General features: G+C 36.8%; 1 protein-coding gene across 3 annotated transcripts; it reads left to right on the forward strand.

Annotated features, from left to right (window-relative positions):
- The first annotated feature begins 510 nt into the window (after positions 1-510).
- LOC135156890 (SRA stem-loop-interacting RNA-binding protein, mitochondrial-like) lies at positions 511-22,158 on the forward strand. Of its 3 annotated transcripts, XR_010295934.1 has the most exons (5): positions 672-821; positions 12,428-12,486; positions 13,705-13,812; positions 15,737-16,061; positions 20,855-22,158. XR_010295934.1 is itself a non-coding variant. In XM_064110677.1 (4 exons), exons 1-4 carry the CDS (start codon positions 761-763, stop codon positions 15,815-15,817), a joined length of 309 nt encoding a protein of 102 aa, XP_063966747.1. In that variant the 5' UTR covers positions 511-760; the 3' UTR covers positions 15,818-20,207. The 3 variants fall into 3 exon arrangements, 2 of the variants coding, with proteins under 2 accessions (XP_063966747.1, XP_063966746.1); XM_064110677.1 differs by lacking the exon at positions 20,855-22,158 and having other exon boundaries at positions 511-821; positions 15,737-20,207; XM_064110676.1 differs by lacking the exon at positions 15,737-16,061 and having other exon boundaries at positions 647-821.
- Positions 22,159-24,908: the final 2,750 nt, after the last annotated feature.

The raw sequence follows: 24,908 nt of genomic DNA on the forward strand, positions 1-24,908 counted from the left end.
GACACTTTAAAATTTCGCTTATTTTTCTCAAAACAGTGATATGCACAATTCAGTGACATGCAAATGAGACAGTCGATAATGTCCATCACTCACTATTTCTTTTGTTTTTTATTGTTTGAATTATACAATATTTAATTTTTGCATATTTGACAATAAGGACCAACTTGACTGAACCATATAGTATTAAACAATGCTAGTTCCACAAGTTCAGTGAGGAATTAATCATTGTTTCACTCAATGAGGAGAAAATTAGAATATTTCATATAATAAGATATAAAAAAATAGTGAGTGGATGACGTCATCAGTCTCCTCATTTGCATACCGACCAGCATGTGCATATAACTGTTTTTTTTTTTTTTATTAAGCAAAACTTTAAAATGTCATAAATTTTTATTTCACATCCGATTTTAGTGAAATTTTTAGTGTTATGCTTGTTGGATTTTTCTCTTTTTATTCAAATCAACTTCTTGTTGGGGTGGACTTGTCCTTTAAAAAGAAACATTGTAGATTGATACGAATTGACTTAAGAACTCTTTTTTCAAATGCATCATACAAGATAACTGATCAAAATATTTTCTCGTTCAACAGGCCCTTACTTTGAACACATTCAGTGAACTTGCTGAGCTGAGCATGTTGTATCCCATGCCCACATTAATTTTTCCTTTTTTATTCGCCTTAGGGCTAACACCATAATTTCGTGCAATTTCTGAATTCTGCGAACACGCTTCTCTAACGATAATTCGACTACAAAATCCCCGAAATGGCATCAAGGAAAGGATTTGAAGTGTTTGTTTCTAAATTGCCATGGACTGTCGGTGTGCGTAAGTATATTGCCCCTGTTTTAGCCACTTACCGGTTTTTGTGAAATGACTTTCCAAGCACGATTATACCGGAGCTGAGCTTCCCTCGGCCCCACACTTATCCGAGGCAGCCCGGCAGGCTATCGCCTCGGTATTACGCTGGGGCCTGTTGCATGAAATGGTCTTTCGTAGAACCATTCTACGTAAGAACGAGATATCGCTCAACTGTTTCACAAAGCCGATTTGGGCGATACGAAGAATGGTCCTTGGAAAGACACCTCCAGACATGTCCTACGTAGGCATGATCTTCTTTGCACACCGCCCGCCACCGTCGGCATTGAGAAAAAATGCGTTTACGGCAAGCCACACTGACATATCACCTTTAAACATAACCCAGAGAGCTCCCGCCCGCTGCGCGGGCGGGAGCCCAGAAGCTTACCGTGTATTTTACCATTGTCACCGGACTAGGGTGATTTATGGTCTAAATATTTCTCCAAATGAATTGTGAAAACAGAAAGTATACAATTAGGCCTACCACGATTATATGGATGAAGGTCTAACGAGTGGCAGATTCCTGACATCTGGGCACAGTCTGGAACCTCAAAAAAACGAAAAGTTCTCTCCTTCTACCCCGTCTCGATCGGCCATTTTTGTTAAAAATCGTAACAAAATGGCCGATCGAGACTGGGTAGAAGGAGAGAACTTTTCGTTTTTTTGAGGTTCCAGACTGTGCCCAGATGTCAGGAATCTGCCACTCGTTAGACCTTCATCCATATAATCGTGGTAATTGTATACTTTCCATTTTCACAATTCATTTGGAGAAATATTTAGACCATAAATCACCCTAGTCCGGTGACAATGGTAAAATACACGGTAAGCTTCTGGGCTCCCGCCCGCTGCACGGGCGGGAGCTCTCTGGGTTACTTTAAACATTTTTTGGGGTTGCACACTGATGCATTTTATCTGGGATGGCGCCAAGTTATTTTTTATATGGGGGCTAGTTGTCATCAATTGCAGGTCGTCTTGCCGTGCAAAAACAGATGTCATTTTAACTTCTCCGGGCTTTATATGTCCGGGGGTAATGTAGGCCCCAATATTTTTTTAAAATTAATATGTTTTCTTTTATGGTCCGTCCTATCCCCACACCATTTCCATTATTTTTTTTTGAAATATCGAAATGGGCGGCACTATCTCTCTGACCCCTCATGCTTTCTCATTACAGATAATATTAAACAACATGAAAACAAATTTCTTTAAAAGAAATTATGTAAGGTAAAAAACGTGTTTATAACGTTCAGCAAAAAAAAAAAAACGATACAAAACTAAAATCTTAAACATGGTAAATCATTCATTTATTTTTATTGCATTTTCATTATGATTATTTTTTTTGCTGAGATTAATTTTAATCAATGAAAATTAATTGTCGGATTTGGGCTTAACTTGAGATGTACTGAAACAGCGAAACAAACAAAAAATCTGCAGTAACAAAATACCTAATTGAATTTAAGATACAGATTAGGCCTTTAGCTTACGAATCCATCACAATCATTTCAAATGAAGATAAGCTAGTTCATTAAAGAAAAGATTATGGAAATGAGTCCATACAAAGAGGCGCATTTTCACTTTAGGGTAGGCCCCTTTAGGCCCCTACTAAAATGTTAAAGCAATAATGTATTCTCTACTCCTCAACTTTGAAATGTTGAACATATATATTTTTTATATTCTTAAACCTTATTCTTATATAAGCTTCCATAAATTAAGTGATCAACTTTAAAGATTACCAACGTTTATGATCATTGTAATATTAGCATTATTTCTGTAAATAGTATTTTTTCCATTGCGGATTGCACACCTTTTTCTATGTTTTAATTGTTATTGCAAAGCACTACTTTATCCACTTGGACATGTTTGCAGCAATTTTCATATTTTCCTTGTCTTCGGTTACTCATCATGCAACTGAGGTATGTTTATACTCTAAACACTCACATTTGTATTTCTTGCGTTATATCTGACAAATAAAATAAATAAATTAGATTTTTCACACGCAGCCTCTCATATTTTCCTTTTTAGTCTCATACAATCAGACACTGTTGATTTTGTTTACTCCATTCAAACCCTATTTTTACCTCAACAGATAACATATTAACGCATAATTTGCAAAATCATCATTATATATATGTTTTCTATAAAAAATCAGTATATTGAACTAATAAAATGTCGAAATTACTTAGTTAAATCAATTTTTATGTCGGACAAGGGTCTCTTTCGTTGAAATATCAATGAAAGGTGTCTTTAAAAGGACACCGTGTTCTAAATAAGTGAAATAATGAAAATTTCGATTTTATCCAGTTATGTTTGTGAATCTTGAAAGTTTTTTCTCTTTTTACCTCATAAAGTACGCTCCATACATCAATTCTACAATCAGTAATAAATAAAACATTATTTGATCCCCTTTTATTGAAATATATGATTTTATGAAAAGTCGCCATTCCGAAATAAAAGGTTCAGGTGACGATGAAGACTAAATATTTTTCCGATACTATCGATATAACAGCGACTTACCTCGGCTGTCGTGTAGCTCCTAGACTAGGAGCTACACGACAGCCGAGGTAAGTCGCTGTTTTTTCTCCTTTTAACTTTATTTTTCCCTCGTTTTTGGCAATTAATGCCAAGAGGGAACATTAATTCGCATATTTGTCCATTTATTTTCATATATATTTATGAAATAAAGACAAAAATCGATGAGCCCCGTCGGGGGGAATTTGCATTGTTCCTAGTTCACTCGTTCATCCGAAGTCGATATAACACACAAACATATGCCATTGGAAGAACTTCCGGGTCAACTGCGTATCAAAACCATTGGCCAATCAGATCATCTCTTTTACGTCGGGTTTATCAGTAGAGGCGCTGGTCAGAAAATTGGGATCGTCCCAGTTTACAGGGACTGTCTCAGTTTATAAGGATTTCTTCACACAAGAAATCTAGGAAAGTTCATTCACCTGTCAAGTGCCGACACCAATCAAGTGTGCTAGTCAATGTAAACATATCGGGTTTCATAACAAGATTATTGGAAGACAGCAAGTCATGAAAAATAGACGGTGAACTGGGGGGAATTGAGGTCACTGAATCTATTTTTAGCACTCTCAATTCCCGTAATTGCTGTCTTTGTCCCGTAGGGGGAAGTGAAAAAAAAACATCCCCATAAACAAGGACATTCTCAATTTATCAAGACATGATTTGTCTTGGTTTATGAGGATATCCTTGTTTTCTGGGACAATCCCAATTTTTGGACCAGCGCCTCTACTGTTTATGAATACTAAAATTCTAGATGTTTTTTTTTTTCATTTTCCATTATCTCTTTCGTTTTCTCTCTTTTTTGTTTTACTTTTCTTTTTAATTTTTATTTCCCCTTTTTTCTTTTGTTTCTTTAACTGCTCCTTTCTTTCCCCTTCTGTAATGTGTGACGTAAAGGTCATGGGGCGGAGTCTGACTTTCGTCGGCCGCTTTTTCATGAATTATTCATTACCAAGATGGCTGCCCACTAGTCCGAGTCGCAAGTGTCAATTTCAGAGTTAATCCCCTGATTGCCAGTTTTAAAGCGGGAATTTAGGGTAAGAAACTGTCGTTACTTATACATTTTCAGCTATAGGTGCATATGTATGAACTTTTGGTGGAAAATATCGCGGTATCGAGGAGAAAAACAAGAAATTAGCGGTGGCCATTGAGCCCCTGTACAGACGACGGTTTAACTTCGGTCTATGTATTTGGTGAGTGGAGCCAACGTAGTTCAGCGGAACAACCAACATAACAGAGACCGAAGCTTTTGGTCTACTTAGCATCCATCTTTATTGATAAATGGAGCGCCCTTTACGATAGTTGTTAATGCCGCGGAGAAATCGTTAGGCATTTTGGCCTGTGTTCAAGGCGTTCTTTCTGTTTTATTTTTTATATTGAAGATTGTGCATTTGTTGAATAGCGCCGTCTACGTCAGGTATGAGATCGAGTGTATAAATAAACTCTTCCAAAATAATTATGATTCCGACCTGGCGCTGTTTAACTTCAATCTCTTTCACCTAAATTAGCGATGAATGCTAGCATTATAAAATATATATTATTAACGTCTGACGAAAAGAATAACCAACCGATCAGCTGACGAGAACGCGAATCATGTGATCTTCATATCAGCTTCGATCGCGAGTCAGAAGAGAAGAGCAGCTGCCCAGAAAATCAGGAAAAAGCCGTGAAAATGTAAGTTCCCCTTCATTTCTTTCATTTTTTGTTGTTGCTAACGATGCATTTACACTATAAAATTATAATTTAAATAAGAGAAAGGAATATAGCTTGTACTTGTGATATAATATATAAATATCCTGTTCTCAGAGATTTCTAACCAAAAATACTACTGATGTCGCCTATGAGGTCCATACATGTAATGTTGGACCTCATTGGTACTAGGAGTGATGACGCAGAGGTACAACAATTTGTGGTATCTCTGCGTCATCGTCACGAAAATCTTCAAAACACCAAAATTATTTTAAAAATGCAAATCATGCACCTCCTCTATTCTATCGATGTTTGTCTTCATGGTCCGTATCATATAATTAGAAAAAGAGCTTGACCCTGGGCCTGGCCTGAAAAAAAAAACCCAAATAATACTTCGTCTTCGGCATATGCGCATATTATAGGCCTACGGCAGCATCCGTTCTCTCCCATTCATTATTTTAGCTATAGATTTACAGCCGCTTCGAGTTTAACTTTAAGACATTCTTGTATCTGTCGCCATGTTAGATTGGCGAGACAGTAGAGGCGCACGGCCAATATATAAGGCAATAATATGGGAGACTCTCCCACATTGGAGACTTGCTTTGGCAAGGACAAAAGAAACAACACCGACAAAAGCATGATTTTTTCCACCCAAAATTTTGTCTAACTGAGGTCAGAAGCCCATTTGTTTTGTTTTGTGTGTGATTGACAAAAAAAATCCTTATCAAAACAAAAGTAGATGGTGAATTTTTAAAGTAGACAGTGAAAAGGGGTAATTTCTCATGAGGAATCTGCTTACAGTATTACATTTTTATTTGCCGCCAAGGGAATCCTTTTGCAGCAAATGTAAACAAAGGAAATTGGTCTCCAAAACTGGAGACTGTCTCTGAAATTGGATTCCCAAATTCTTTACAAAAGTCTCTGATATTGGAGATAATCTCCCACATTGGAGACGGTCTCCAATATTGGCCGTGCGCCTCTACTGTGAGATCAACAACATAATTTCTACAAACTTTTTTAAAAATAAAAATGGTATGTAAGGGAAAAAAATATTATGCTCTCTAAAATAATTACATTAGGCCAAGAGAATGAAAACCGCCCGCATGAAAATTTCATTATTTCAAAAAAAAATTCATTACTCTCCATCATGAAATTACAAGTTCCAAATCATCGCAGGGCAGTAAAAGGTTATATTTACGCACTTAATACTACGTGCATACGGTATACCACTGCAGCGCAGTGGCAAATTGTCCATAGACTGTGTTCAAAGGATTGACCGTCTCAGCTCAGCGAATCGGAGATCGCTGATTGTAAGCTTGTAACCGATTTTGCAATCGGCAACCGATTCCATTCGATTTCACCACAATCGGCAATCACTTGCCGATCTTCGATCATGCCCCTTGAAGGAAAAAATCGAAAATAAAAAATCGGCGTAGATCTGGTTACAGTGCGTGATCGCTCAGAACATATTTCAAGATTGTTTTTGAGGTGCTAGCTATTTAGAGGTCGCATTATTCAGGGAGAAAGACGCGGTATTATCTATGGCCATGTTTAAGAGGATAGATATCTTCTCTTCCAACTCATGGTGATAGCGGATGCCGCCGTGAACTCTGAAAGGTCGTATTACCGACGGAGCTCACTGCGCTACTCTCTTGCCCCCTTTATAATGATATAAATCTTCTCGTCAACCTCGTGGTGATAGCGGACCCCGCCATAAACTTTTAAAGACTACTATTGACGGAGCTTATTGCGTTACTCTCTTACATCGTTTATGATGATATACATTTTATTTTCAACCTCGTGGTGATAGCGGATGCCGCCGTGAACTTTGAAAGGTCGTATTACCGACGGAGCTCATTGCGCTACTCTCTTACCTCCCTTATAATGATATAAATCTTCTCTTCAACCTCGTGGTGATAGCGGACCCCGCCATAAACTTTTAAAGACTGTACTATTGACGGAGCTTATTGCGTTTCTCTCTTACATCGTTTATGATGATATTCATTTTATTTTCAACCTCGTGGTGGTAGCGGAAGACGCCGTGAACTTTGAAAGGTCGTATTACCGACGGAGCTCACTGCGCTACTCTCTTACCCGCTTTATAATGATATAAATCTTCTCTTCAACCTCGTGGTGATAGCGGACCCCGCCATAAACTTTTAAAGACTGTACTATTGACGGAGCTTATTGAGTTACTCTCTTACATCGTTTATGATGATATACATTTTATTTTCAACCTCGTGGTGATAGCGGATGCCGCCGTGAACTTTGAAAGGTCGTATTACCGACGGAGCTCATTGCGCTACTCTCTTACCTCCCTTATAATGATATAAATCTTCTCTTCAACCTCGTGGTGATAGCGGACCCCGCCATAAACTTTTAAAGACTACTATTGACGGAGCTTATTGCGTTGCTCTCTTACATCGTTTATGATGATATTCATTTTATTTTCAACCTCGTGGTGATAGCGGAAGACGCCGTGAACTTTGAAAGGTCGTATTACCGACGGAGCTCACTGCGCTACTCTCTTACCCCCTTTATAATGATATAAATCTTCTCTTCAACCTCGTGGTGATAGCGGACCCCGCCATAAACTTTTAAAGACTGTACTATTGACGGAGCTTATTGAGTTACTCTCTTACATCGTTTATGATGATATACATTTTATTTTCAACCTCGTGGTGATAGCGGATGCCGCCGTGAACTTTGAAAGGTCGTATTACCGACGGAGCTCACTGCGCTACTCTCTTACCTCCCTTATAATGATATAAATCTTCTCTTCAACCTCGTGGTGATAGCGGACCCCGCCATAAACTTTTAAAGACTATACTATTGACGGAGCTTATTGCGTTACTCTCTTACATCGTTTATGATGATATACATTTTATTTTCAATCTCGTGGTGATAGCGGATGCCGCAGTGAACTTTGAAAGGTCGTATTACCGCAGAGATCACTGCGCTACTCTCTTACCCCCTTTATAATGATATAAATCTTCTATTCAACCTCGTGGTGATAGCGGACCCCGCCATAAACTTTTAAAGACTGTACTATTGACGGAGCTTATTGCGTTACTCCCTTACATCGTTTATGATGATATACATTTTATTTTCAACCTCGTGGTGATAGCGGACCCCGCCGTGAACTTTTAAAGATCGTGCTACTGACGGAGCTCATTGCGTTACTCTCTTACATCGTTTATAATGATATAAATCTTCTCTTCAACCTCGTGGTGATAGCGGACCCCGCCATAAACTTTTAAAGACTGTACTATTGACGGAGCTTATTGCGTTGCTCTCTTACATCGTTTATGATGATATTCATTTTATTTTCAACCTCGTGGTGATAGCGGAAGCCGCCGTGAACTTTGAAAGGTCGTATTACCGACGGAGCTCACTGCGCTACTCTCTTACCCCCTTTATAATGATATAAATCTTCTCTTTAACCTCGTGGTGATAGCGGACCCCGCCATAAACTTTTAAAGACTGTACTATTGACGGAGCTTATTGCGTTACTCTCTTACATCGTTTATGATGATATACATTTTATTTTCAATCTCGTGGTGATAGCGGATGCCGCCGTGAACTTTGAAAGGTCGTATTACCGACGGAGCTCACTGCGCTACTCTCTTACCCCCTTTATGATGATAGACAACTTCTCTAATCTCGTGGTGATAGCGGACCCCGCCGTGAACTTCAAATTGATTTGAAAACGCTAGCTACCCAAAACATTTTAATAACATATTTCAAATCATCGTGCGTGCTTGCGTCTTCTACTTCATTTTAATTGCACTTGCGACTTTAAGATGATGCGTCGTAAGAGATCATTCCAATAATTCTAAATCGCTAGCACCTAAAAATACTTCTAAAAGATGTCCCGCCGATCGTTCATTAACCTATGATCTATGAGAAATATTTTCATTTTATTTTCCTTTGCGCCTTTGCTCGGAAGATGCGTCTTTCGTTTATATTTCTAATAAAAATCACTCGGTTTATTTTAAAGCAAAAACACCTCGAAACCCCTGGCTTTAAAACATGTTCCGAACGATCGCGCATTTTGGCGACTTCCATTCCAATGCATTCGTCTTTGTGACTTTGTCAGGAAGATGCACGCGACCGCGAACAACATTTTGATGTATTCCTTTGTTTTTAAACATCGCCGATTCGATTTTCGATTTGATTTCGATTTTAGAAGCTTAACTGCCGATCCGATTTTCGATCTGATTTTTGATCCGATTTACAACATTAGCTGATTGGCAAATCGCGCAGATCACGTCATGACAATATGGTCGCCAAAATAATTCCTTCGGACTGTGTGCGAAAGTATCGATAGCGATAACGATATCCGGTCATATTGTCTATGCGGGAAATGGTCTTGGTTCGTGATCGGATCGCTCCAGTATCGATCGAAAATTATCGAGACTCAGGAATTTCATGCATATTCACGCGACGCTCCGAAACCCGGAAATCAATTGACTTTGTACACGTTGCGATAGACTCTACAAACTCCAATGAACACGATGCCATATCGACGCTAATTCGTAAGATTTTGACCGAAAAGCAAGAAGTAATCGAAATTCACTTACCTGTGCGGTATCGGTGAGAAAATAGATCCTCCGAGAATACCTTTCATAATTCATATAAAATATAGGAAAGTGAAATTCTAGGTCGATTTTGGTATGAGGTGATAGAGAATTGCACACTTGTTTTGGTGGAATACTGTGTGGGGCTATGGAAGGCTTGCAATGCGCATGCTTACTATATTTTCATTCATAAATTGGCTCTCGGCAGTGGCTGGATAACGTCATGTAATAAGCAAAATGTACATGCCCGCTAGCGTTGAACGCACCGCTTTTCGTTTTATACAATTTGCCACTGTACAGTATTAATGTTTACATACACTATGCAAGAAGTAATCGAAATTCACTTACCTGTGCGGTATCGGTGAGAAAATAGATCCTCCGAGAATACCTTTCATAATTCATATAAAATATAGGAAAGTGAAATTCTAGGTCGATTTTGGTATGAGGTGATAGAGAATTGCACACTTGTTTTGGTGGAATACTGTGTGGGGCTATGGAAGGCTTGCAATGCGCATGCTTACTATATTTTCATTCATAAATTGGCTCTCGGCAGTGGCTGGATAACGTCATGTAATAAGCAAAATGTACATGCCCGCTAGCGTTGAACGCACCGCTTTTCGTTTTATACAATTTGCCACTGTACAGTATTAATGTTTACATACACTATGCAAGTAGATAGCAAGAATATCGTCAAAAGTAGGTACTAGAAGTAAATAATGAATAATGAAAAAAAGCCTCATGTCATTTGAAAAATTTTCGGACGCAAATCTAATACCTTACTTCTCATGGCCTTAACAACTTTATGTTACACTATAATTGATGTTTGGAATCATAAAAAGCATATAATTGGTCGCATTTCGTATGTTGGGTATACATGCAAAAAGGGTGGCGGATGAACAATTTTTCACATGGTGCATGAATAAATTGTTTTGCTACATCACAGAATCTTGACCAAATTTATTGAGTTATGATCTCATTTTGAAGCTAGAACTATAGGCTAAATATATTACTATAAATTAGATCAATACAATATCAGGAACAAAAACTATAACACATTAAGTTTGAAGTAATGGGCGTGGCAGAGCCGATAGATGCGGTGAATGATAGAATGTTAATTAGATTTAATTAACAACTTAATATACATGTAATATGACTGTCAGCCTCATATTTCTAGGCAGTTTAAATGCTAAATGTTATAAAAATTTGACAAATTTTGAAACTATGCAGGAATGAAATACATGTGTTAGTCGGGTCTGATCTGCAACCTAATCAATTAGCCAACTGGAGAAATTTTGTTAATTATTTGCAATCTTAATTTTTAGTACAAATGTTAATCATTGCAAGAAATATTCCTACCCGTGATGTAGTCATTTTGCCAAGCATATAAACAGTGACAGGCATTTTGGGGGCAAAAATGTGAAATTAAATATTGTTAATTAATGAGTGTAATTAATATGCATAAAATAACATATATATTTGATTTTTGTTACAGATTTGATTATTGATGTTGCAAGATTAAAACTGCAATATACTAGGGTGATCCAATGTTGCATTAACTTTTGACACAATTTTATGTGCAGCAGGTCCAATTTTAGAAAAAAGCATTTCGAAATTCTTATTTGCATAATCTGTTAATTAGTCATTTTAAGGAAAAATAAATGTTATTTGAGACTTAAAACTTTTTCATTATTTACAGAATGGTAATACCTATAACATATAAAAAAATAATTTTTGGACCACCTAATGACATGCAACCAATTATAATTTTACAAGAGAAACCTATATGGTTTACTTCCTTAAACCACCTGCTTAAACTATTCAAATTTTATATCGTGGTGGTACCCATCTCAACATCCAGATGTGATTTTTTAGTAATGAAATGAATTATTCATAATTTTTTTCAGCAGTTAAATGCTCCAGTCTTCATAGTTTAAATATGTATGATGCATACATGTACTTTGCCACTGCTATTATTTTCACTAAATGTATTTCCCAGTTCGTCACAATAATTTAAGTTTTATCATAATTTTGCTTTTTTGTGACCAAGGCTACGTTTTGTCTGCTCTTTATGCCGATAGTATTGATATCAGGGGATTCTTGTTAGGAAGCCTTTTATGAAATGGGTGTATTGGAGCCAACTCCGTGGTTAGTTGATAAAGTTATGACTAACCTGTCCCTGTGTTGAGACCCCTGCCCTCTTCCGTCTCTAAAACTTAGACATGTTTGCTAAGCTCCATGCGTTTCCATTCTGAAAAGCAAGCATGTTTACAGCATGCATTTCATATTCAGGATTTTTCAAAACATGACTAAGATTAAAGGTCATTTAAGGCCAATGAACTTAGAAGTTGTGGGCGGCTGAGCCAACCATTTTGAATCACGCACCCTGCTTGCTAGTCAGACCATATTGTATAGGCCTATCCTCATAATTTCAAGAACTTACCTGCTTGGTTCGGAGTGATTACAAAAAATTATTTTCGGTAATTTTGAGGTCTGAATAAGTTCTTGTAAATAAATGAGCATTGTCAATGGAAGGGTCTAAAGTGATTTTCAATATTCAAATACTCATAACTTTTAAATCTTCCTCAAACTTTCTTTGTTTCTTTGATTTTTCTATGAATTCAACTGGTTTAAAAGGGTCTCATTTCATTTAAAAAGAGTTTCCAATGGGGTTGAATTCCCCTTTAAAAAACTCATCAAAGACGCCATATAATTCCTACGTATTACTAGTATTATTTACTGTTATTGTGTTTTACCTAAATCACTCTTTCATATCCTTCCCTACAGAGGAGCTGCGAACCTATTTTTCTCAATTTGGACCTGTGAGGAATTGCAGAATAGCCTTTGTAAGTATCTATCTTCTGTGGGTTTCTTTCATTCTTTTGTGGAGAGGAGGGAAGATGATCGTTCTTGTAAATTTAATGTGGAGATGTTTGCCCACATCCAATGTTGAAGGAAGCTCTAAAATAACAAAAAAAATTCAGAGCAAGATTATTGGTACCCGTCCTGTATTTAAGATATCAGTTGGGGCGTCGTGGTCTAGTGATTAACCCTAATTCTCCTGGGGGGGGCATAATTGCCCCCCCCTCGACAATTTTCGCGATATATCTGCTGCGCAAAATTTCTTGACCTCGCCGCTTACTGACTTTTTACTTTCAAGTCTCGCGCAAATTTTGAGACCAAATTTGTGACGCCCGGGTACGCGTTCACGACATTACGCAACATTATGTAAGTGCATGTCAGACCCAAACTTGCTCATAAACGTGATTTCATGTACAAATCCGATGCAAATTGTGTATTTGGCCAAAATTCATAAATGTATCATTATTTCTACTTTTACTGATTAAACTTAATTAATTTTGCCTTGTTTATGATCAGAATTAAGTCTAAAACGATTTTCATCGAAAATACAATAAAAAAACAAAAAGTAAAAAAACAAAGAAATACATTAGAAATTTAAAAAGCAATAAAATACATAAGAAATCGGCCTTGGTACCAGAATTTTTTTCATTCACAATTGTTAATATATAATTGTAAATTAGCATAATTAATTCATATAAAATAAAAATATATGAATTAAGTGAAATTTACCAATGCAACTGCGTAGATTACATCATTCTCTACCATCATGCAAATTTTCGTTGTGATCGCGCAATCCACGGCTGAGATCTTAAGGGGGGCCATAATGGGCCCCCCCCCCCCCCGGGAATGACAAGAATCAAAACACCCCGGGAGATTGAGGGTTAAGACTCGTCTTCCAATCTGAGGGACATGGATTCGATTCCCAGCCATGGCGTGTTTTCCTTCAGCAAGAAATGTTAATACTCACATTGTACTGCACATCCCAGTGAGGCAAATGGGTAAAAAAGCTCGGACCACCGGAATCGGTGAATAGCTTAGCCGGGCCCAGGGTAATATAGGAGAGCCTTGAGCACCTAACAAGGTGGATACGTGCACTATCCACCTACATAATTTTTTTGTCAAAATCGTCATCCAGGGGTGAATGTGCTTGTCAATGGAATATTTACCTATGCCTGTCTTTTCTTTTTTGTTTATATCTATAGGATGATTCAACTGGTTTCTCTAAAGGGTTTGGTTTTGTTAGCTTTAGTAATACATCAGGAATCCAATCAGCTCTGAACAAAGATCAACACATACTGGATGGACAAAAGGTATGTGAAAGGCAGTTATTTCCTTTAGAAAAGGGGAGGTGTCATGATAGTGATCATCACTGCTCTCAACCAATCAGATGCAATGATTTCAGTAGCTTATAACAGTTTTCAGTGAAAAGTCCTGCAATGGGTCACTTCATGAAACACTCCCTGGAAAAGTGAGTTTGAATTCTCCCCTTAACAAAAAAGAAATTTACAAAAAACCTGGGGCTGTATTCTGAAAATAATCTTATGACAAATAATCTTATATCTGCAATGAAATCCGCATTCTGAAAATTCTTTTATCGTTTCATGTTGGGTGAATGATGTCAGAGCTTAAGATATGTGTAAAGCTGACAACGGCGCATGAATCTCTCTGTGCGCAAGATAACTCATGTACCACGCGTTACCCATTCCAGTCCATTCGAGTACAACCTGAGAGTTATGCAGTGCACATGCTATGCGCGCACTACCACTCGCGCGCTATCACAAGCACACTACAGTGGCCAACACTAGTTAGCTTCGACGTCGCCTCCTGGGGCTAAATAAGAACTTGATTTTATTGCATGTACCCTTAAAAAAACATAGCATCATCGTCTTCCTAAAAAAACATGGCATCATCGACATTGTTTACTGTCAAACATTGAAACTTAGAAATGTCATTGATGGAAGTTGATGGTGGATATGGAGATTTACTACAGGGAAAGGACTTAAAAGACAGAAGATTTCAAGGGCCAAAAAATTTGAGCAAGCACGATCTTTTGCAATATAGGACTTAGGGGACGAGCAGGCCGCTGATGTGGTAGCAGTTCTTTGGAAGGCAAGTGTCAATAGAGACAATGAAGAAAGACAAAAATACAGATTTCTACAAGAATATGGGGCAGAATCGAATGTTGAAAAAAAAAATCACACCAAAATAATTTCCCACTTTTTGGCAACCCAGGGTACAGCCTTTAAAAAAAATCAACAAAATGACAATTTTTTTTAATACTTCGGGGTACTTTTTTATGTTATGTCGAGATATTTTGAAAATTCTCTCTTTTTTATGTACAAGACTTTAGTTAGGTGGTTATTGTGAAATTTCTTGGTCAAAAATAGAAGTTTCTTGATGGATCCCATAAGAACCTTTTTTTTTCAAAATGAGACATTCCAAAGACACTACAGAGATGGATTAGTAGAATTTTCAACAATTTGAATATTTCATTTGAGATGATGAATCTTTTCAAAGAAAATGGGCCTGGGAGAATAGCCACGTTTATTTTTCAGCTCAGTAGGGCAAACTCAAATGCATCAGGGGTGCAATGAAAACTATGTTGCCCCTCATGCCAATAATGCGCTAAACATTTTTACAGAAGAGATGCTTCTATTTTTTTATTAAATCATGTATAACAGATAATTGGTTTCAACAACAAAAAATGGTGTTTCAGAGATAAAATATGGGATGTCTGTACAGTGATTAGATAGAATACTGATTTGAGATAATATTAGCGAGCTTTCATCTTGTCGAGTTCTAGAAGATAATTTACAAAAAAAATTGAGACACTTTTCAGAATACCACCCTCATAGTTTAGTATTTAAAAGAAATCTACTCTGCATATTTTCAAGCAAGTATTCTCCCTTTGTGTGTTTTTAAGGATTTTTTAACACTTTGCATTGATCTAATTTGACCTTTAATAATTCACTATCCTCTCTTAAGAAACATATTTTTGTTTTACAATCAATTTGGAGTGATAGACTTCAGAATCCAATTACATGTAGCACGAATTGATTCCCACCATGTTATGCAATGTCAATGTCACTGTGTACAAAATTTCAGTTATCTGTGCATTTTCAGATTGTGTTTATGAACTATTGTATATTCTGACATTTTACTACCTTCATGTTATCATTCATATTTATGTGTTTGTCTATTTTCTTCCTTTTGTAAAAAAAATTATTATATTAGGTGAATGTGCAAGCCAAACAGAGCTCCTCACCAGCTGTGAAGAAATTACAGATATCAGATGTGATGGAAAATGGACATTGATACTTTCAGATGGTTGGATGCTCATTTGAACAATTATGAGGAACTCGCTCAAATATTGATGAGTAACTCACTGAAATATTGATGAGGAACTGGTTCACCCAAATATTGAAGAATAACTCGCTCAAATATAGATGAGTAAATTGCTCAAATATTGATGAGTAACTCAATCAAATATCGATGAGTATGAACTTATTCACAGTTTTTTTTTGGTGATTTTACAAACAGGCACAAACCTAATTTTTTGGTAAGATATTTGAAATTGAGGTTTTTGCATATGAAAGTCCATCATTAACTCTATTGAATTACTTCAGAACATATTCAAATTTCGTACAAAACGGCACATACCCCTCTGATTTTACGAACCAGCCTGAACCATTGTTTCTGTACTGTAGCAGTCTATGGGATGACACTCAGAGGTCAATAACCTGACCTAGATGTTGCATATATGCATTGAATGATTTTACGAATCGGCACAAACGGTGGTTTGGCTAAAAGCTCAGTATTTAACAATGTGCATGATTTTACGAAATGGCACAAACCTGATTTTCGTAAAAATAAACAGTTCCTAAAATGCATACATGCACTTCATTTCAAATATTGGAGAAAGAAATTTATTTGCGGACAAAATTTTGTATATTACAAAAGAATAGATTGTAAGTTTTCAATTGGTTTGAGTAATTGCTCTGGTTTCTTTCAAAGCGTGAAGTTATGAGCATCTGAAAAACATCCGAACTTTGAACGCGAATATCTGGAAATAGTATATTGGAACCAAGGAAGGTTTTGTGCCGGTTCGTAAAATCACTGACGATTTATGATGGACCCGTGTCCAGGTGGAAGGCCATATTGCCATCGTGCACTCCTTTTAATTGTCTTCCAGAGCCAACTTTTATCAAAAGGAGTAAAGAGTTTCTCTTATTGAACCAGCTGCATGGGTAATGTGTGTTTTAAGGACAAATAGATTGTATCTATGCTCTACCTGTATTTTGCAAATTTGGTCTCGACATAATCAAGGGGGGTTTTGTGTATGTGTATTCTGACTCTAATACACACTTGATCTCGGTCTCGATCTCTACTCAAGAACTGGGCATGACTGCTTGGCTTGGAGTCACAATCGCAACTCGGTGACTTTATTCTCCACTAAACTAAAACATGTTATACAGTGTACATGGTTACATAATATTTTCTGAGTGGCATGGTGATAATGGGGGTATAGACCAGGGGCCCGTCTTACAAAGAGCTATGATTGATCCAATCAATCGTAAGTCTATGGAAATCCATCAGTTACATAATTTTTTCCTCAGGAAATTTGCACAAAGTCCTTTGTAAACAAAGAGAAGCACAGTGAATTTTCAAGAAAACAATGAATGCATGAATATACATCATAGTTAGAAAATATTTCGAACAAACATGCATAATAGATATTGACATTGCTGGCCGTCCATAGTTGTGATTGATCGGATCAATCGCAACTCTTTGTAAGACGGGGCCCAGATGGATAGAACGAGGGGTTGTTTATGATGGGGGTAATACAGTATGGTCAATGTTTACACACTTGGTCTGGGGATGGAAGGAATGTCATTATCACCGTGGGACAATAAGGAGTGGTGGTCGGGTTGGGGAACATAATGTAAGTTGCAATATATACACATGATTATACAGACACAATACGGGGAGATGAAGGCCTTTTATAGGGTGAATTTAGTAATTTAGGGTTAAACGAACATCGGGTGATTCTTGAAAAATTAAAATATTACCCCCCCCCCCCAGGTAAAAATTGACTTAAATTTGTACGATACTCCATAAATTAAATGAAACAAAAAGAAGCTCTGAGATGTATGTAATGATGCAAGTTTAATTTGTCTACATGTGAAGATGTACAATCGGACCCATTGTGGATAAATGAAAGACTCCATACCATCTCAGAGAGATCTTGGTGGTCACCCTCCTGGGCTTCAACCCTGCAATGACCAAGCAAATGCAATCTATTATAAGAGCATCGGTGGTAGCTGGAAATATTCGATATTCCGATCGTAAATAGGGTCCATTTAAAAACTAATTCAAGCACTGTATAGGAAAATTGTGAAGTGGATATCCGGATTGCACTTAATAAATGATTTTGACCTAGGACCAGGGCATTCTAAGGACATTTTCTCATCATATGAAAAATTATGACTATCTTCCTATAAGCGCGAGATAATGCTTGTCGATATTCCTTTCCCAAAAAAGGGACAATTTAATTATTAGCAATTTATGAAAATATTGTTATCTTATTTATCAATGTAATGAACCCAATGAAAGCGCGAGATTTGATGATATTAATGCCTGAAAACTGGACATTTTAAAACACTTTTGTAATTAGGAATAGGAAGCATGTGTTTATATATATATATATATTTAACATTTAATGCGAGCGCAAATCGCGAAAAGAAAATAAAACGGACATTTACAGATCACTGTTTGTAATTTTGTAAATTTGTAAATCAAACAAAATAATGAAAGCTCAATGTCCGAGCTAAAATACGTTTTGTATATTGACTTCAAAACTTGACATTTTAAGGCCCATATCAGCCTATTCATTTAGCAAGATATGTATCTCATCGAACTTGCAATGCGAGCGCAAATTTAATATTGTGATATAAAGATTTTTCAAAATTATTTTCCAGGGGAGCGTTTTATCAACATTTTCGTCCGACAATTTGTCAGATCTGACATCTTTCCTTTAATCTGATTGGCTAAGAAGCACTGTTACTATGGTAACTGTCGGATAAAATGGGACTTTGTCGGAAACACTCCCCTGATATTCCCCTCACATTATTTCATTCATTCGTCTTCCTCCTCTTTTTCTTTTTTCCTCTTCTTTTTTCTCCTCTCTTTTCCCTTCTTTTTCTTCCCCCCTATTTCTCCCCCTTTTTTATCCGCCAATAGGGGGAATGCGCCAGGCCCCTCGCCCCCTGGATCCGCCTATATGGATTTTTCAATTTCACTTTTAGGTCTGGTCTGGGTCTTCAAGGCACGTAGGATTATTCTTACAATTTTTCCCCCTTCATTTAGGAACACTTGTTCTCAAAGATAAGGAACGCAATCAGAACATCAACAGAACAAACTAGAAAAGAAAAGGGGCATTTATTAAAAGTATATGAATAAGGGTATATTGAAATAAGGCATTTAATCCTACTCTCCCTTTCCCTACTTTTTTCTTATCTTCTATTCTTTACATTCGTTTTCTTTCCCTCTCTTTCGTCCTTTCCTTTTCCCTAATTCCCTTCTCTTTCTTCCTCCTTTCTCCTTCTTTTTCTTTCCCTCTCTTTCGTCCTTTCCTTTTCCCTAATTCCCTTCTCTTTCTTCCTCCTTTCTCCTTCTTTTTCTTTCCCTCTCTTTCGTCCTTTCCTTTTCCCTAATTCCCTTCTCTTTCTTCCTCCTTTCTTCTTCTTTTTCTTCCCCCTCTCTATTCCCTTCTCTTTTTTTTTGTTGGGAAGGGGGGTGGGGGGGGGGGGTGCTCTAGCTCTGGTGCCTTGTGCATAGGATGTTTCGTAAATTAAAAAAAAAAATTATCAAAGTTACTTAGCTCCGCCTCTAGTAGTGAAGTCCACCTCAACAAAATTGGTTTGAATAAACAGAAAAAATGCAACAATCATAACGCTGAAAACTTGATTAAAATCGGATGTGAAATAAAAAAGTTACGCCATTTTTAATTTTCGAATTTTCACAAAATAGTTATGCATATCCTTCTTGTAGACCAATGACGAAAAAGATGACGTCATGCACTCACTAGACATTTTGTATTCTACTTTCAGTTTTATATGAAATAACAAATATTTAAATTCATTCCTCATTATAAAGCATAAAAAATAAGTTTATTTCTCCATAGACATTTAGCATTGCTGTAATTGTGATTAAATGAAGAGCTTCCTTTTTGTCAAATTTGCAAAAAATAAAAATATTATATAATACATTTAATGAAATATTAAATGAATAATGTTCGTGTGATACCATCTCTCTCATTTATTGCATATCACCGTGCTGTGCATAAGTTAAGTTTATTAAAAAAATAAGCGATTGTTTGATGTCATCATTATTTATATCAGCCATGTTCAGCTCACCGCAAGGTGAAGGCCTCCTCAAGTTGGTGCCAAAATGTGCTTGTCTTGTGCTGATGCAATCCACTTTATGCCAATGAACTTTGGGAGCTTGTCACTCCATTTCAGTTTTTGTCTACCCCGATTTTGTGATCCTATATAGCCATGGTCTCCATTCTGTGATGCGTTTGGTCCATCTATATCAAGAGATCTTGCAAGGTGGCCAGCTCATCACCATTTCATTGTTTTAATTGCTTTGATTTAACTATGTCTATTACTCTAGTCTGGCTCCTAATTCATTGTATGGTTTTTCTGTCACGTTTTGATATCCGTACATTGTACATTCCACACTGTGTTGAGTGCATGGTCACTGTGTTGAGTGCATGGTTTTTAGTTTCTGTTCCATTTTCTTTGTTACAGTCCAGGTTTCGGAACCATAGGTCATTGCCGGTAGAACACATTGATTAAAACTGTTCTTTTAAGGTAAATAAGCATATTGCTCTTACTAATGTCATTGGAATTCACCAAAGCGTTCCAACCAGCCCTTGCCCCTTTTAACTTCTTCCATCAGTTCTTCATGATCCATTCTGATGTGTTGCCCAAGGTAGATATAGTGATCTACTCTTTCAAATTCAGAGTTATCCATTGTTATGCCCCGTGGCAATGTATTTTAATGTATCTTTAGTTTATTTATATTATATATTTTTTTTGTTTTACATTAGATTTTGACAAAAATTTAATTGTGCTTGTTTATTTTGCTCATTTTATGTAAATTGCAAATTTGTATATATTCGAGTTGTCTTGAACAGCAATTATGTGTGTCAACAGGAATCAACTTAATTTGGTTGCAGGGATTTTTCAGATTGATACGAGAGTAACGATGTTCGATGACATAGAAAAAAAACGGAACATGTATCAGATTGTTTCATTTGTTTTCTGTTCTGTTTCGTTTTTCCATCAGCAAAGAAGTAATCCGGAGTGGTCCAAGACTTTCGATAAGATCGATTGCCATCTGTTGCAAGTACACCCTGAGCCACAATTGGAAGTGGAATAGAGTTACACTCGAGAAGACTACACATAACCATCCATGCGGCCTGGTCAGCGAAGAAATTCATGGAGCAGGAATTAGTTGTAGAGGAGAAAGTTGCTTGGAACTTGAAAGGCATCCGCCCATCTGCACGCAGCTATCTGATGGTGAGATGAGGTCTGATGTCACTGTCGAATGGCCATGCAAGTCGACTGACTTCCTCCATCCACGAAAGGACTCAATTTAAGTACGAGGAGTAGGACGTGGATGGTAGACTTCTGTCGACGAGTATCCTGAAAATACCATGGTGGAAATTTCTCCCGATGTAGTCCATCATGCTGAGGAGGTGATCAAGATCAAGTTGATCTTCCGCTTGCCTGAGGAACCTTGGGGAGGGAGCAGGGAAGGGAGGGTACTAGAGGGTACAAACCCAAGAAGTAATCTCCAACTCTGGATACGTGAAAAGGGTATTATAAAGGCTAGAGAAAACATGAAAAATACTTGTTTAGGCGGGTATCGTTCCTTTGAGAAGGGATCTGAAATGAAGAATGTTTAATTTAGGGTCAATTTTGAAAGTCCATGGACGAGCATCCATCCATCCATTCATTCAACCATCCATCTATCTATTCACCCATTTATTCATTCATCTATCCATCCGCCCATCCATCCATTAATCTATCCGTCCATTCAGCCATCCATCCATTCATTAATATTCATGCATGCTCACATACATGCATTCATCTATCTATCCATCCATCCATCCGTCCATCCATCCATTCATTAATTCATGTATGCTCGCATACATTCATTCATCCGTCCATCCATCCATTCATTCATTCATTCACTCACTTAGCCATTCATTGATTTGTGTATGACCACATGCATTCATTTATTTATTTATCCATCCATCCAATCACTCATTTGTTCATTCATTCGTTCATTTATCAATCCATCCATTCATTAATTCATATACGAATGTCAAATGAACAAAAATTGTAATATATATATATATTGTAATTTTTTTATGTTGTCTGATATTGATTACTTCCTCTCTTTGATTTATGTTTATTCAGTGCCCTGGTATATTTACTTCTTTTAGGGTGATTATCTTCATTCACTCTTGGTGCACATGTTAGATGCAGAAGTGTAGAAAATTTGTAGACCATACAACCTCTCAGATGCAAATTCCATTACACATTAAAAAAAAAAGACTGCCGGTGATAAGGCAAATATTTCAATGGACCGTTTTGAAGTGAATTAATTTTATGGACATTTCTATCTCTTTTTTTTTTGGGGGGGGGGGGGGATGGGGTGGGACTAAGTAACGATATATTTCTGATATCTGCTTTTGATGAATTAGTCCATTCTGTACCGACCGCACAGAAACGTTGTTAGTCTAACAGAACGTTAACAGTAAGCCCAGTCACATCTTCCGGATTGTGAAGTCAAAACATGTATTTCAATGTGTAAATAATGTATTGTTGTAACATTAGGCATCGCTGCCACATTACCTGCTGTAACAGGGCCTCTGTGAACGCATTGTTACCCTAACAACGTTTCTGTGCGGTCAGTACTGGTAATTATCACCTGACAAAAAATAAGCTTTATAGAATTCGACAAATAAAAATGTTTCGTTGTATGTTTTTGATTGCTCTCATCTCCCAAAAGAATAAAATACGGTAGGGCTATTTTTACAAGTGCACCTGGTAAATCCGAACTATTAGTTGCTGTGTAAATGAAATATGGCCAAATTTTTAAAGAATTGTTATTTTGCCTTGATGATTAATTAATAAATGATTGTGTTACAACTATTGGCGGTGATTCCGGGTGAAGGGAACATGCTCCCCCTTCCCCTTTGATTTTTAAAATTTTGTACAGAAGTTTATTGGAGAGGGCTGTCGTCCATCCCCCCATGCATATGGACCAAAAATCCCATGAAATCGCCGCCAATGGTTAAGCTCCTTTTGGCTACTTGTATTTATTCTAGTACAAAACGGTTTCCTCTCTGCCATTTCTCCCTCTCTTTCTTTCTGTTCATCAATCTCTTCCCCTCTGTCTCTCTCCTCTCCTTTCTCAACTCTCTCTCTCCCCCCTGCAGATCTTATTTGCTCATGAGCAAAGAAGATGATGATCTACCTCTGAAGGGACTTTCACACTTAGTTTTGCGACCGTTTGGTTACATTAAAATTTGCCCATGATAGTAATGCCCGCAATGGTCGAATGACTAATCTTTAAATCCCCTTTATGTATATTCTGCCTACCTCATTTTCTTACGGATTTTGAAAAATAAACTTAGTGAAATGCATCTTCACATGAATTAACTATAATTCAAAACTTGAGCAAAGCATCTTATAATAGATGTTACAAACTTTGGAAAACTCAAATTTGTCTAACTAAACATAACCTTTCACATTGCCAATTTGAAACAATACTCATTTTTGTTTTGTAAATTCCATATACTGTAATCTTTATGTATTGCATTTCTTAATGCATTGATGATTAATTAAAAATATGAACCAAATAGGTGACAAAATACAGCACATCTTAAAATACTATTCAAGCAAATTTAGAATATAGTTCAAAATCAAAATGTATTGAATAAAATAATTTTCATTTTGTGAAGTTCACTCTAAAATATTAAAAACTGAGAATATTTTTAAATGTCGAACTGACAAGATCCTTGTAACTTATATGCTGAAATTGTGGTGGTTTCGCATTTCACTAATTTTATAAGATAATCACCTGCAAAATTGCCACTAACTTGATTATTTGGCTTATACAGTGCAGAAGGTAATTTGGATTGTGAGGGTCATTGAAAACGAGATGGAACTCGTCCACTCCTTATTACAAATGTTCAGTGATGTATCACTCGGTCTATTCATAACTTGAAATTTCATCTCCGCCTTCTCAAATCTTGGAAAAGATGGAAATTGCACCTGGAAAATGTAGGCCCAAGAAATTTTCTTTAAAAAAAAACTGGAAGAATACAATCAAGCATAAGTCTTCTAATTCTTGGTTTACCTTCTGCACATTGTACAACCTAAAAGCTGGCCGGTATTCTGAAAATCGTGTTTTCTTTGCATTACCTTTTCTATATTGAATGCCATTACAATTTTTTAGATGGTATTCATGGCTGCTTTATATATATATTTTTGCATATTGACTATATTCGATATGAAAAAAGGGAAGTACAATGAAAATAAGTCCAGGTTACTTCATATTTCATTTTAAGGAAAAGTACAGAAATGTTATAAATAATGACATTATTCTACATAAGTTAATAACGGGGTTGTAAAAATGACACGATTTTTCAGAATACAGGCCCCGTTGCATAAAAAATATAAAATAGTGATATGGATCCTAATCAAATGATTGGCTGAAATCGATCACATGATCAGTAATGCATTTTAGCTAACAGCGAAAAATTGCCAAAATTGATGCTACTAACGATCATATTTTCTATATAGTGCATATCACATCAACATTTCTCTATGCACTCAGGAAAAAAACTGTTCTTTTGACCGGTCATGGTGAAGAGATGATGGTTTATCAAATAGGAATTCATATCACTATCTTATTAAAAAATAATGCACATCATGTTGCTTGGGCATTAGAATAATTGCACACACTTGTTACTTTAGAAACATTCCAAACACTCAGCTCTGCCTTGAGGATATTGGAACTTCCAGTTACATTGTGTGTATGATTCTTTCTAATGCCCTCCATGATGTGTATTGTATAAGGTCATACCATCCAATGGTAGCTAACATGGAAACAGATGGCAAAATGACTATATAGTAGTTTTATGCAACAGGGCCATTGGCACCCCACTCCCAATAAAAAAAGGGGAAAGGGGTTGTCAAAATGGAAGAAAAAAAGGGGCAGGTTGAAATTGATAGGGGGGGGGGGGGCAGGGCAGGCAGGTCAAATTGATAAGGGAGGGGGGATTTGTCACAGTACGTATATAGATACACAAATGAGCCGAAAA

This window comes from Lytechinus pictus, chromosome 15 (assembly GCF_037042905.1).
Source record: "Lytechinus pictus isolate F3 Inbred chromosome 15, Lp3.0, whole genome shotgun sequence".
Classification (NCBI taxonomy): domain Eukaryota; kingdom Metazoa; phylum Echinodermata; class Echinoidea; order Temnopleuroida; family Toxopneustidae; genus Lytechinus; species Lytechinus pictus.